The sequence below is a fragment of the Mirounga angustirostris genome, unplaced genomic scaffold, assembly GCF_029215605.1.
Source record: "Mirounga angustirostris isolate CCGP_5_RB_7025 unplaced genomic scaffold, mMirAng1.0.hap1 SCAF_11, whole genome shotgun sequence".
NCBI classification, from domain to species: domain Eukaryota; kingdom Metazoa; phylum Chordata; class Mammalia; order Carnivora; family Phocidae; genus Mirounga; species Mirounga angustirostris.
This window is the reverse complement of record NW_026991719.1, coordinates 14,011,595-14,026,473: the sequence shown is the minus strand read 5'-3', so window position 1 is coordinate 14,026,473 and position 14,879 is coordinate 14,011,595. Positions and strand designations below refer to the sequence as shown.

Genomic DNA, 14,879 nt, shown 5'->3' with positions numbered 1-14,879 from the left:
GTCCACTACTCCAGATACTAACATTTGGTCCTTTGCGGTAAGAACTTGGCTCTTTAACTTATATAGCGTTTTAGTAACTTGTCCTAAGAGAAAGTGTGGTAAGGGAAATATAATCAGATCTTAGACCACACGCAGAGCAAAGAAAAAATGAACTGATTCTTCACTCTCTGCGTGGCGAGGTGTGCCTGCTAAGGTATATACACACAGAAGGTGTTTCTGATGGACTCCTTTAAAAAAAAAGCTGTTGAAGAGCTGTGCTCCTTCTTTATGAGAAAACCACATCAACAGAAAATGCAAGTTCCCTTTAAAAGTAGAATTCCAGGGGCACCTGGGTGGCTCAGTCATTTAAGCGTCTGCCTTTGGCTCAGGTGATGATCTCCCGGTCCTGAGATTGAGCCCTGTGTCGCGCTCCCCGCTCAGCAGGGGATCTGCTTCTCCCTCTCCCTCTGCCCCTCCCTCTGTTTGTGCTCTCTCCCTCTCTCTCTCAAATAGATAAATAAATAAATCTAAAAAAAAAATAGTAGAATTCCTGGAAAAATGGCAAGCTTCTTGAAAAAAACTTGCTTCAAAAAGTATAACTTCAGGGATGCCTGGGTGGCTCAGTTGGTTAACCGTCTGCCTTCAACTCAGGTCATGATCCCAGGGTCCTGGGATCAAGCCCCACGTTGGGCTCCCTCCTCAGTGGGGAGCCTGCTTCTCCCTCTCCCTTTGCCCCTGCTCATATGCACGCTCTCTCTCTCTCTCTCTCTTGCAAATGAATAAATAAAATCTTTTTTAAAAAGTGTAACTTCATAAGGTAGAAAAGGCAGTTTCCAAGTTGTGTCCCTTGGGAGTCCCATATAGTTCCAAGGCCTAGTGGAAGAAAGCAGTCGTGGCTGTGAAAGGAGCAGGTACAGCAGGATTGGATAGCTCAGTCTAATCTGGGTTCGGCTACCGAGTGCAAGTTCCTGCTCTGTTCGTCAGTCACAAGTTGTAAGGAGTATATATTCTTGCAAACATGGTCCTTGATTGCAGGGGGCAGGGGGCAGGTGAGAGAATGTGAATGGGCAGCCTGGACACAATAGTGTCCTAGAAAAACAGCCCAGAGGACGTCCTCTGTTTGTGGGATTTGGGGTATTAATTTTAGAGAGGACCAATGTTATTAAAGAAGTTTAAGTTTTAGGAAGAGGGGGAGAAAAGGAGCAGTGATTAATTCTGAGCTATGAAACGGGCAGGTTTATACACTGTCTTGTCTCAAACTTGGGCTCTGACTGTTCAGTGAATCGGCTTGCATCTCTGCTAGTGTAGGATTACAGTTGTGAGCTTTTTTTTTTTTTTCCTTTTGGTTCAAGAAAGTATTTGTCAGAGATTACAACAGAGTGAGCTTTCACGCTGTTACTTAGCCACAAATTGTTTTCAAACGAAAACTTGTCACAAGATGTCTTTCCTATGGAAAACACCTCTCCCTTCGGCAGTTCTTATGGAAGTCTCTCAAGTCAGGTTGAGCTATATATAAAGGCTCACATTCCCCAACAGAAATATAAGTCTATCAGTTTGATTTGGAAAACTAATTTTTCTTTGCTTTTTTGCTGAATGTATCATAAGTACACAAGGCTTTCCTGTATTTGCATTTGATGAGATGCACTGAAAGAAGCAAAACTTTTGGTGTTAATTGCCTCACCTGTGAATGACTGCAAACAAATCCTCAGTTGTTCGAGGTTTGTTTGGAGACACGAACACACCTTCTGCTTCAGCCTGAGAGTCTTCACTAAGTGGCGAAACCATAGAGTCATCACTCGGTGACGATTCTTAAATGAAGAACAAAAGCATCTTTAAGAAGAAGTTACCAGATGGGGCGCCTGGGTGGCTCAGTTGGTTAAGCGACCGCCTTCGGCTCAGGTCATGATCCTGGAGTCCCTGGATCGAGTCCCGCATCGGGCTCCCTGCTCAGCAAGGAACCTGCTTCTCCCTCTGACCCTCCCCGCTCTCATGTGCTCTCTCTCTCGTTCTCTCTGTCTCAAATAAATTAAAAAAAAAAAAAAAATCTTTTAAAAAAAAAGAAGTTACCAGGCACGCTGCTGTGTTTCACTGGCTTGTGGCATCAACAAACAACAGATACCTTACGGCTATTTTTAAAAAGAGAGATTATCTGTCGCAGCTCAGTCCCTCAATAACAAAAACTTTTATCTCAATTGTTTTAAGAAGTGAAAAAAAGGTGGAGGGAAACCAACACCCAGGGCTGTACTGTGTTACAGGGAACATAAGAAAGAAAAAAACGCAATGAAGTGCCGTGAGAGACCTTTCCACTGGGACAAAGGCATCAACAACTGACCTTTCAGTGAAACCTCATCCACACTTCCTTGGGTCTCCTCTGCTCCGCTGTTATCAGAGGCACTTTTGGCTGAAATACCTGAAGCACTATTTTCCTGCTCAGAACATTTTTCAGGGCATGAATTTGCAGTCGATAGCTCTGCTTCACAGCTGATATTCCCAGGCACTTTGTCATGGTGGTGGCTCATCCCAAGCTGATGCTTAAGTTGACTGCTTATGTCTGTGGGTCTGGTTGGTGAGTTTGACTGAGCTGTGAGCGCATCCACAGACTCAGGGTATGCAGCTTCCTCCCAATCTGCAGAGGATGGCTTCTGCACCTGTCCTAGGGCTCCATCTGGACCAGCTCCATATTGTAGTACTTTACCATCCAAATCATTTGGGCGGGCAACAGAGACCCTCTGAAATCCTTCTGTGGGAAAGTCACAATTTTTACTTGGTGTGTTCTCCGGAATAAGCTCGCTCTCCATATGTTTTTGGTCTTTTGTGACACTTGAATCTAGAAGATTGTTACCAGCTGAGGTTGCTGTTTCTGGGTCACAATGATTCTTTACATCAAAAGTACGTTTTTTCTCTAACTGGAGTTTGTCTGGTCCCATCTCAACTGCAGAGGAGTCTAAAAAGGACAGTATGGTGTCTTCAGTGGAGTACTGACGTGATACTGATTTCTTAGCCACATGCGGCTTAATCTTACCTGGAGACAGGGCAGCCATTGTGAGAGTGCTGTCTTCTAAGTAGGGGAGATCTGTATTGTTGCCCTCTTTTTGCTTCACTTCTTCAGACTTGCTGATGGACCTAAGGTTAACAGATTTCAGGACTGTCGGTGTAATTGCAAGGGACGGTGGAGGATTCGACCGCAGTGTTTCTCCTACTGGGTTCTGCTTACTATGAGTAAAAACATGCAGCGGGTGACGGTGGTGGAATGGTTTATTCAAGACACTATGAAGAGCACTTAGGTCAAGATGGGTAGGAGGTATAATTGGAAGTTCGAGGTCTTTACTCAGTGAAAGAGCTCCATCTTTTAAAGAGGGTTGCTGTAGTGAGGATTTCCTTTCTGGGACTTTCGGTTTTCTTTTGCTACCTCCAGGAGACAGTGGACCGGAAAAGAAAGCTGTAGGGAAAGAGGAGGTCGGTGTTTCAGACTGGCTCGAGTAGCCACTTGATGGCGATGCCAAGCCGGCCAGCTTTTCTGGTGAGGCCAGTTTAAACTCATTGTCAACAGAGGGAAGGGATGGGGTGGTGGCTCTTGATTCTGACTGGGATGTTTGGGATTCAGAGCTCTCTGGAGATTTGATGCATTCAATAACCGTGGTACCCGTAGCAGTACTTGAATTAGATAAAGATCTGTAAGGATCATTTGTTTTCAAGTCATTGAGAAGCCAGAGATCTGCATAGTGAGTTGATTCAGCACCTTCATCTTTGAATGGTGGAGTATCTGAAGTGTCTAACTGAGGTTCCTTAATACCATGTTCACTCTGGTTCATCCAAGCAGATTCTTGCTTGGTGGGAAGGTTGGCAGTTTCCATTCGAGAAGGCGTGTTGGAGAAATCAAGAGGCAGCTTCATTTCCCTGGAACTGTGAGGCAGGAGCTGGCCACTGCTTATCTTTGGTTCTTTCTTCTCAGAAATGTCTGCGTTTCCATCGGACTTCCTCAATGATGAACTACGTTTAGGTGGGGTCGGCTTTGCCTTTGGTTTCCTGAAAGAGATGCTAGGTCTCCCCTGCCTCCTGTGGTCTAAGTAGTCCTGCCAGGCACAGTCCGGAAGAGTAGGAGGTACCCCGATGCCCTGGCCATTCTCTGGGCCCAGGGCTGCATAGTGACAGACATAATTCTTACTGCCTTTGAGACCACAGTCAAAGTGCATGGAAGTGTAGTATCCTTCTGTGTCCACTGAAAAGTGAGAGCTAGTGTCTGCTTTGTCTGATAGAGACTTTTCCAGAAAGCTGTCATAAGTGGCCATGCTTGTGAAGCTCGGGCAGCCCAGGCTGTCTGCCTTGGGGCGCTCAGGACTAAAATCCTGGCGGCAGGAGGCATCGTGATGGTGGTGTAGGTAATTCCACTCACTGTCACTGGTGTTGCTGTTGTTGGGGTCATCCAGCAGATCTGCCACAGTGGAGGTAAAGGAGTTTGCCCGGTGGCCTCTCACTTTATCCAGGTGGTCATTGTACTGCTCTGTCACGAAGACATTGGCATCCTCATTAGCATGAGGGGCTGTGTTGAGTGACAACTCTGAGTCACAGTGTGAAGAGCCGGTGAGGGGAGGAGAAGCTGCAGGAGGGATTGTCTCTGAGGTCTGTGAGGGGCATGTGGAGCTGCTCCCACTCCAGTTGCCACTGGATGACTGGTGGTCATCTTTTGGGTCCATGTGGCTGCTGAGGAGGACGCCAGCCGTGGAGATGCAGTGGATGGGGCTCCCAAAGGTGTCTGAGTTGGAGGAGATGTCACAGCTGCCAGAGTCAGCAGCCATTCGGGACAGACGTGACCTCCCTCTCTCGTTTAACTTGTGCTGAGGGCTGTGAAGACGTTGAGAACAAGCCAGGCCCAAAGCAGGCTGGTGTTCCTGTGCACTTGGGCTGCTGGGGGCCTCACTGCGATCATTTGGGGTTCTTTCTTGGTCGCCCATGAAAGGCTCCCCCTCTTCATATGCTGAGGGTTTAGCACCAACTTTGGGCTCAGCATCCCCACCTCTATTGCCCTCCCGGGGGAGGCTCCGAGACCTTGTACGGCTGCTCACTGCAGTAGTGAACATGCTGTCGCCTTTGTCTGCCAACGCAGAGATGTTGCCAGCAGAATGAGAAAGGGAAGCTGCAATGCTTTGACCCCTTTGAGCTCTGATTCTCCTTCTGGATGGAGCAGCAATCAGAATATCTTCAGTTTGGCACTCTGAATCCCTGGTTCCAGACCTCCTGTTGACAGTGTTGGAAGGGTCTGGATTCGTGTGCACGATCACATTCCTTTCCCTGGCCACAGGGGATTCATCAGAATCTAGGGCACACGGAAAGCACAGTGAGATATTTCATACATCAGCAGACTAACAGACATTCTGAGAGATGTCCACAAATCTGGGTGGTGGCATGTTGGATCTTTCTCTTTGAGGAAAAAAAATCAGCATATAAAATTAGGAGAAAGTTAAAATGCTTTGGGGAATCTGTCCTTTGCCTCTCTGTCTCTGTCTCTACGTGTGTGTGTGTGTGTGTGTGTGTGTGTATACTAAGAGAAAATGCTTTTAGATCTTTTGTGAATTCTCTCTTCACTATCAAATTACTTTGCCCCAATAAGTGACTACTATTTTTTTTTAAATTAAAGTGCATTTTGTCTTCTTGGCCGCTATTCTTTTTTATTTTGTAATATATGCCCAGCAAAATAAAACTCTTAAAATTCATTATAAGTAATAAAAGAGATGCTATAGTAATAATAATAATAATAATAATAATAAAGCATAGGAAGAGATTCCTAAACACATGGAACAGAAAAAAATAGAAGAAAAGTCATAAAGGGTAACATGTTATCAATAGTCAGTATTTAATTGAATATGCTTAAATTTTACCTTCTTAATTAATGCCATAAAAGTATATCTCTCTTCAAGTAAAGGTATAATTTTCCCAAAACAATCTTTCATTGAATCTTGCTACTTTTTATTCCATCTTAATAAAACTTTAAAAAATTGCTTATCATTTCCATCTTAATAAAACTTTAAAAATTACCAAAATATTACATTTCAGCCATAAGACTTGAACATGTATACCTAAATTCCTAAGGTTAAATCTTCACAGTCAAGAACAGAGATTCAAAAAGTAATACCACCCAGCTTGCTGAACACAGAACAAGTACACGCCATTTCAAACCTCTACAAGTTACAACACTGACGATTTTTAAGGAAGCTGATTAAAAGGCCGGCTTCCATTTCATCTCCTTCTAATTGACACCCAACAGAATGTTAACCATGAACAGTTTTATACTACACCTATTTCTTGTTGGACTCTTCTGGGGATACCCGAGATGGTTTTCCTCCTCCTCAGTTTCCGTCTCCGCTGTAGTACGGATTGTGAATGAACAAGAGAGCAGCGTATACTAGCCTCTCTGTCAAAACCAACTCCTGCAACCCACAAATAGGTCTCATTAGCCTTTAGAAACGGCAAACAAATTTTCATTTGCTTGGAACACAGTGATATTTATTGATTGGAAGTAAAGGAAGAGTTTGGATTAAGCCCGTGAATAAATATAAGGGAGCCCTTATTCAGCTCTTATTTAAATTACTCTGCAGTACATTAAGCTTTACTTCTAAATGCAGCTCTGCACAACAGCTTGCACTGCCAAGAGTAACAAGCAAAGAAGGAAAATCAAAAGAAAGAGGAGAGAAAAATAACATCAAAGAATCACTCTCACACAGAAACAGCTCCTGAAGGACTTACAACCTTTAGTTACTCCTATTTACGGGTCTATTTCTGGGCTCGCTGAACCTGTCTTTGCATAGTAGTAGATCCAGAGCCAAGATGTTAACCTGAATTAGTTCAGCTAACATATCCTGACCCATTTCTTCATTAAAAGCATCTTTGTGAGGTTTTTTTTCCTCTCTCTACCCACTGCACCCCAACCCTACACACAACACAACACATGCACACACTCCTTCTATGAGGAGAAAGTAGCCTAGAGATTTGTTTTTAAATCATCATTGAACTCTATTTTCTTCTACTGTCTCAGTTGGACACTTTTTGGTATGGCACCAGTGTCTTATCAATATAAAATAAGAATACAAGGCAGTCCTCAGTTCTCTACTTAAGTGGATCTACGTTCTCTTTCAGCTGTAAATGAAGCTGGAATTCCCAGTCTTTACAATGAGTGTCTGTTTGCTTTTATAAATACAGGGGCCAAACCTTGATGCTTGTTTGTTTCTCTCTCCATAATCACATTATTGATACACTACATGCAGTCTTATCAAAACTAGAATGGTGAGGAAGGAGGTGAGGAATTCACACTCCTGTCTGGCACAGGCATGTGCCATGGATTTTTCAGAGTGAGCTTTGCCTCAGAAAGTCAGGATGCCAAAAGTGCGTTGGAATCTGGTTGCCTCATCATTTATCCTGATTGTTACGCATAGAGCAGGATGGCGTGTTAAACCTCAGCTCAGCTATAAAATGAAGCAATTTGAGTTCTGCTTAGCATCACAGTGACAACAGTTTCCAGAACTCACTTTTGAAAAAAATCTGTGAGATGTCACATGATGACTAATTATTATATTAATTGGAGAATTCATACTAATGGAATTTTCCTTTCTTAGCTCCAGCCAAAAATTAAGATCTTTCATTCTACTCATAATAATTACAGAACACATGGCACACAGACACACTTTATGTTATATGGACATAATTAGCAGCTTTTTCATTAAAGCTCTTGAAATCAACATATAATCTGGGCTTTAGTCTGAGAGTTCCTGAAATAAAGCAGAAGGAAAGATCTTCCCTTTTCCTGAATCACAAGACCCATAATCAAAGAACTAAATTTGAAAACAAGATCTACTTACAGTGCTATGAAGAAAGCAGGTGCTGCTTGTAATCATCAAATGTTCCCAGAAGGGAAAGTTAGTTTAAGAGGATGCCAAAATGATACATTTTGACATCTACCTAACCCAGCCCATTTAGATTATGGAGATCAGATAAAGTATGCATCCTTAGAATAATTTATCCTGCAAGTTGAATAGGTCAGCAGGAAAATTACTCCTAGCTCATAACCAGCTGATCAACCAGAATTCCTGTTTTTCAGGAAGGAAATAATATCTGTCCTGGATATCTGGTCATTTGCTCTCCACTTTATGTGAGAGAAATCTGAGTGGGATTAATAATAGCCATGTCCAAAATGCATCTCGAGCGACATGCAACCTTTAGTCACATGGTACCAGGATAAAAGTAGTAATGTGGCCATTGTGAAATTTTCAATATACAAATAAATTAAAATATAACTATTAGAGATGTTTAAAGAAAGCCCAATGGATAGATCATTTTCTGTCTGTCTTTGAAAGTGAGAATATTTCATAACATCATTTCACTTACAGCTAAGATTACCAGGTCCCATCGTGGAATCTACAGTCTCCACAGATAAACTTTTCAAGAAAAGTCTGGACAGGCTTGCGTTCGACCTAGACTAATATTCAAACTCTCAGTACACAAGAAGAGGAAAGCAGAGAGGAATGTAAGCCAGGCTGGCTGGATTAGAATAGAATTCAGCCTTCATCTTTGAATCCGCATATTTTTAGGTCAGAAATCACCATAATCGATGCAGAAATCTAAACGATCTTTTTAAACAAGCCTACCTTCATCCAAAGAAGCCTGAAAACAGATTTTATAGTTGGTCTACAGGATCATTACTTGCAGTTTGAGAGACCTGGGGTTTGCTGTTTTCTTTCTTGCTGTGCCATGCATCATTATCATATGACTAATCACTGCCGCTTTCTCCATTATTTCAGTCAGCTATGACCAAAGAGCTATTTGGTGACTTTTTTCAAAAAGAAACTGTCCATCATTTACATAACAAGCGGCCCAGCAGAACATATGCAAATGGATGTTCAAAACCTGACAAAAGCATATTGAACATCTTCTGGGTTGTATTCTGATGAAAAAGGTATTGCTTGTTTACAAAGCGGTATTCTTAACTGGTCCGCCCAGCAGCACAGGTTTTGAACACATTTAAAACACAGAATATTGTGCCCCTAAGAAAAGAACAGAACGGTACCAGTGACATTGATGGGAATAATGCAGGAAGAAATCACTTGGGCATCTTGTTTCATCTTCTCCTCTGGTGTTGGGAGAGGCAGTGCTTTGCTCCAGTTGGTCTGCTTGTCCAGCGTCGATGGGATATTGTGTACTGGGTTTTTCGGCCGCTGCCCTAACATGACATCTGTATCTTCGTCCTCCGGGGGATGGGACTGCAAATGAAGTACATTCAGACTTAGCCAGAATGGTTTATATGTGAGCACACATATTAAGGAATTTCACAGTTAAGAACAGCGAGGTCAGAAATAAGCTTTTAGGTCAAAGGAAGAATTCCTAGAAATAGTTAGTAAGCACCACTAATTGAAAGTTATAATTTCAATAGTCAAGCGACACAAAAGAAAAAATGGACTTAATAAACATGCTTTTCAGGTTAAATGGAATTAAGAGGAGAGACAAGGTAGCCATAAGACCCCTAACTTCAAAACTGAAGAAAAATATTAGTCTCTAATCCAGTGACAGGTAGATTCTGGATATCCATATATTGCTAATGAAAGTCTCGAGAGCTCTAGATGACTGGGATCAAAGGGAGAAGATGATTTAGATGCCTATGAAAGGCTCAGAAAACGTGCCAGAAAACCTGGAGTCAGGAAACATTCCAGAACACATCACCAGAAGGACAAGCCTATCTAATCTGAGAGGCTGGCTTAAATCACAAGGAGTTAATTTTACTGCAGGACTGTGGTTTTTGTGAATAACATTTCAAAAATGCAGTTTCATCAACACTGTGTGCACATGGAAAAGCAGCTCCCCTCCCCCACTTACTATAGTGGAAAATACAAAAGCAGTTAATGGGGAGAAAGATTCAAGAGAGTTTCTTTTTCAAATTCGGAAGAGTAAAGGGTCTTCATTTCTTTCAGCTTTTGCAGTGGGAAGCTTTTCTTCTAGCTGTGGAGTTAGAGGCCTTGACTTCTGTATGACATTTGAAAATTCTCCATCCAAGCCCTTGATAGATATTAATATTATCTACTTTTATTTCAGGGCTGGGCTCCTAACCCAGATTATTAAAAAGGCTCCATTCCAATTATGATTTCAGGGTTGGGCTTCTAAACCAGATTATTAAAAGACCCAGTTTTCACCACTGACCCTAGTTTTCTTTCTTTCCATAATTTGGAGGAAGGTGAGTGTTTGTATAAAATAAATATTTTTCCCTCTTACTCCAGTTAAGGTTTAACTTAACTGGAGTAAAGTCCTAAAATCATGAAAAAATTTCTCATCCTCATACTTGGAAGCATCATGTCCTGCTGACTCAGGATTTCACATATTGTCAAAGTGTTCTCAGGTCCTCTTAGAAGATTCCAGAGCCACTTGTTTAAGTTAACCCCCCAGCTTTTGCTTACCTTGTCAGAGGTATCTGCAAAGCCCCCCAACACACCCAACAGGATATGATTACCCCCCTTGAGAAAAATGTGTTCACCATGAACATTTTAGTAAAACATTGCAACCTTCTTTCTCTCTCCAGCTTTTGTGCAGATTCCCAGCGAAGCGAATAGCTCAAATAAAGTTGGAGCACAAAAGACTTTGTTTCCTAGGTAACTTCCAAAAAGAAAAAAAAAAAGTTTGGTGCATGCAAAAAGAGAGACAGAAAAGAGAAAGAGCAGGAGCTGGAGAGAAACCCCCACCACCAGAGGCCACATTTTGTAGGCGATTCCTTCCTTGAATAACAATGGACTGGGAAACAAAGAAAGAATAGTGACCTGACTACAGGCTCTGACCAGCAGCCAAAACCACGTTTTATTTAATGGCGACAGGGACAACTGGCTGCCAGAGAATCCTTTTGTCCTATTCTCTTTTTTGATTTGAGAAGCCGAACCTGTATTTACAGTTCTGATAAATATAGGGCAAAGTTGGAATCACTTTCCTTTGAACTATAAGGTCCAGGAGTGGCATTAGGTGATGCCCATCTTGAACAGAGCCTTAATTGCAATTTAGGGGGGGAAAGTAAGTGGGAAAGAAAGCCAATGACATGGCTGTCTAAATGATATTTTATTTAATTCAAGTTAGGAAAATATCACTCTTGAAGGAGATTTAAAAGAATACCTGTTAGTTAGAAACAACAGAGTTTGCCATAGTTAAAAGAGAGAAGAAAGTGTAGAGAATGGGATAGGGCTGTGATGGAATGTTCTCAGAACCAGTACCTTTCTACTCCATGGGGTCATGTGGCAACACTCAGTGGGGGAGGGCGAACGGGTGCTGTTAAACTATGAACATGAAATGCAAAAAAAGGAAAAATTAAAAACATGCACACAACACACAGTACGTCCTGGTTAAGCCAAATCTAAAATATTAATAAATGAATATACTGGGATGACTCCCTCCCTTCCTTCCCTCCATATCTGTCCTTATTTTATGAGAAATAGCATAAATAGTGGCTAAGAGCACAGACTTTGGAGCTAGACTGTCTGAGTTCAAATCCTGGTTCTACCATTTATTTGCTCTGTGACCAGGGACAGTTACTCAGCCTTTCTAAGGTCAGTTTCCTCATCTGTAAGTTAGGGCAATAATAGCATCTGTCCATCCTCCAGGGCTGTTTTGAGGATTAAATGAGTAAGTCGACAGAAGAGACTGTGAAGAATGGTGGCACTCAATAAGCTCTGTACATTTGTCAGCTGCTACCCCTGCTACTGCTACTATTATTATCACCCTTACCTTGTAGCTGTGCCATATCTGTGACCTTGACTTTGCAAATGGTAACTTTCCTTTAGATCCCAGTCCCATTTGTTAATTTGTAAAGACTGAATTGTTCTCTTTCCTTAGAGTGAGTTTATTTTCCTGTGAACTACTTGGAAGAAAATTCCCTGTGTGTACTTTCTTCATCCAGGCTGCTTAAAATTTGCCTCTTCCTCATATTCATAGACCGTATTTGAAGATAGGGCTGGATTCAAGGGCATGTGACAGGGCCCCGCACTCAGAAGGACACCATGCTTTTTTGAGTAAGGGGCCCTGGGCCTTCATTTTGCACTGAGCCCCACAAATGATGTAGCCCATCCTGTTTGGAGAATAATCAGGTAACTAGAATCCCCTTTTCAGGATCTACGGAGAAGGACATTGAAACTGTCTTAAACTCTAAACCATGTCAGCTTTGGATTCAATTAGGCCTCTGTTGTAGCACTTTCCATATAGCATTGCTTTAACGCAACCTGAATTCTTCCTGGATGTGTCTTTTTCTTCTATTAGATTATGAGTTCTTAGGGGTCAGGAGCCATATTTGATTTTCTTTTCAGTCTTCCATGATGCCGGCAAAATGCCTCCTCATTGTAGGAGCTCAACAAATTATTGGTACACTGGAATGATATTAGCCCTGTGTGTTTTAGCAGTGATGGGAAACCCCAAAAAAGTAAGGTTTGTCCTCAAGATATCAGGAGGAAGCAGACACCACAGAATCCATGGGTACTGACCATCTTAATGCAAGTAGGTGAAAACAAATAGAGGAAAACACAAGCAATGTTTGGTTCCATCAGAGGCTCAGTATTAATATATTCCAGTTCTAATTATTCTTAAGCCTATGGCAGACATTTGTTTTGGAGGTGGAACACTCAAGGTCTAATTCTATTCTAAGTTTCTAAATTTTAAGTGACAGGGTTGCTCATTAATTTTTAAGTATAGCAAATGCCATTTCCTCAGGCCCAGTTGACTTTGATCTAGATGTTATTTAAGATAAATGATTTTGTAGGGGCTGTGGCTCCCTCACTGAAAATGATCATTTTGACAGATTTGCTGTATGTGGCCTGAGTTCAGACATTAACCTGGCTCTCTCCTAAGAATCAGTCACAGATAGTGATGTGTGGGTCTCAAGTAAGACCCCGGGGTATGCAAAGTAGAGAGCAAACTCATGGAAGCAGGAGAAAGGGAGCCTGAAAGCAAAGCCTGTATGGTAAAGGAACCTGTTTCCAAGAAACCAAAGGCTCTGGTGTCTCATGAAAGGATTTAAAAAATTACACAGCAGAAAACTGCAGGGCATAAAACATATTAATGATATTAATATTATTAATTTTGGTAGTTTGTCTTTAATCTTTTTTTATGATTTTTTTATTATGTTAATGTTAATCACCACACATTACATCATTAGTTTTTGATGTAGTGTTCCATGATTCATTGTTTGCGTATAACACCCAGTGCTCCATTCAGCACGTGCCCTCTTTAATACCCATCACCAGGCTAACCCATCCCCCCACGCCCTCCCCTCTAGAACCCTCAGTTTGTTTCTCAGAGTCCATAGTCTCTCATGGTTCGTCTCCCTCTTCGATTTCCCCCCCTTCATTTTTCCTTTCCTGTTATCTTCTTTTTTTTTTTTTAAACATAAAATGTATTATTTGTTTCAGAGGTACAGGTCTGTGATTCAACAGTCTTACACAATTCACAGCGCTCACCATAGCACATACCCTCCCCAATGTCTATCACCCAGCCACCCCATCCCTCCCACCCCCTGTACCACTCCAGCAACACTGTTTGTTTCCTGAGATTAAGAATTCCTCATATCAATGAGATGATAGGATACATGTCTTTCTCTGATTGACATATTTCGCTCAGCATAGTACCCTCCAGTTCCATCCACGTCATTGCAAATGGCAAGATGTCATTCCTTTTGATGGCTGCATAATATTCCATTGCATATATATACCACATCTTCTTTATCCATTCATCTGTCGATGGACATCTTGGCTCTTTCCATAGTTTGGCTATTGCGGACATTGCTGCTATAAACATCAGGGTACACGTACCCCTTGGGATCCCTACATTTGTATCTTTGGGGTAAATACCCAGTAGTGCAATTGCTGGGTCGTAGGGTAGCTCTATTTTCAACTTTTTGAGGAACCGCCATACTGTTTCCAGAGTGGCTGCACCAGCTTGCATTCCCACCAACAGAGTAGGAGGGTTGCCCTTTCTCCGCATCCCCGCCAACATCTGTCGTTTCCTGACTTGTTAATTTTAGCCATTCTGACTGGTGTGAGGTGGTTTCTCATTGAGGTTTTGATTTGGATTTCCCTGATGCCTAGCGATGTTGAACACTTTTTCATATGTCTGTTGGCCACTTGGATGTCTTCTTTGGAAAGATGTCTGTTCATGTCTTCTGCCCATTTCTTGATTGGATCATTTGCTCTTTGGGTGTTGAGTTTGATAAGTTCTTTATAGATTTTGGATACTAGCCCTTTATCTGATATGTCATTTGCAAATATCTTCTCCCATTCTGTCGGTTGTCTTTTGGTTTTGTTGACTGTTTCTTTTGCTGTGCAAAAGCTTTTTATCTTGATGAAGTCCCAATAGTTCATTTTTGCCCTCGCTTCCCTTGCCTTTGGCGATGTTTCTAGGAAGAAGTTGCTGCAGCTGAGGTCAAAGAGGTTGCTGGCTGTGTTCTCCTTTAGGATTTTGATGGACTTTTGTCTCACATTGAGGTCTTTCAACCATTTTGAGTCTATTTTTGTGTGTGGTGTAAGGAAATGGTCCAGTTTCATTCTTCTGCATGTGGCTGTCCAGTTTTTCTTTAATCTTCTAAGTCAGCTCTCCTATTGAGTATTTTTTCCAGGAGTGAGGGATGAGGAGTGGTTTTTAGTTTTCATCAGTTTGAGAACCACCCCCCCCCCCCATGCCATTAAATAAGTACGAGATAACCTTTGGAAATGACTAAGGACGTCAAGTCCAGAGAGAGACTGTTCTGTTTTGGTCAACCATCGTTAAGTCAGGGTCTCTGTAGGTTACACTCCACTGAAGATTCCTTCTCAGCTAATCCGCCTCTCCACTATTTTGATAGGAGCTCCAACCTCCAGCTTGTGAAGGCTGAAACTAGGTACTCTGGACCTTGTGTGTGG

The 14,879-nt window shown here is 42.1% G+C and overlaps 1 protein-coding gene and 1 long non-coding RNA gene across 2 annotated transcripts in view; one reads left to right on the top strand and one right to left on the bottom strand.

Annotated features, from left to right (window-relative positions):
• NHS (NHS actin remodeling regulator) overlaps positions 1-14,879 on the bottom strand; it is a 351,682-nt gene that overhangs the window by 5,421 nt on the left and 331,382 nt on the right. Inside the window, exons 4-8 of the mRNA XM_045875399.3 lie at positions 11,211-11,273; positions 9,035-9,227; positions 6,273-6,404; positions 2,312-5,293; positions 1,661-1,787 (exon numbers count right to left, since the gene is read on the bottom strand). Coding sequence (XP_045731355.2) covers positions 1,661-1,787; positions 2,312-5,293; positions 6,273-6,404; positions 9,035-9,227; positions 11,211-11,273 — 3,497 coding nt within the window. The remainder of the gene's footprint in view (positions 1-1,660; positions 1,788-2,311; positions 5,294-6,272; positions 6,405-9,034; positions 9,228-11,210; positions 11,274-14,879) is intronic.
• The window catches only part of LOC135361907 (uncharacterized), a 52,637-nt gene that overhangs the window by 6,911 nt on the left and 30,847 nt on the right, over positions 1-14,879 (top strand). The gene's annotated exons all lie outside the window — the stretch shown is intronic.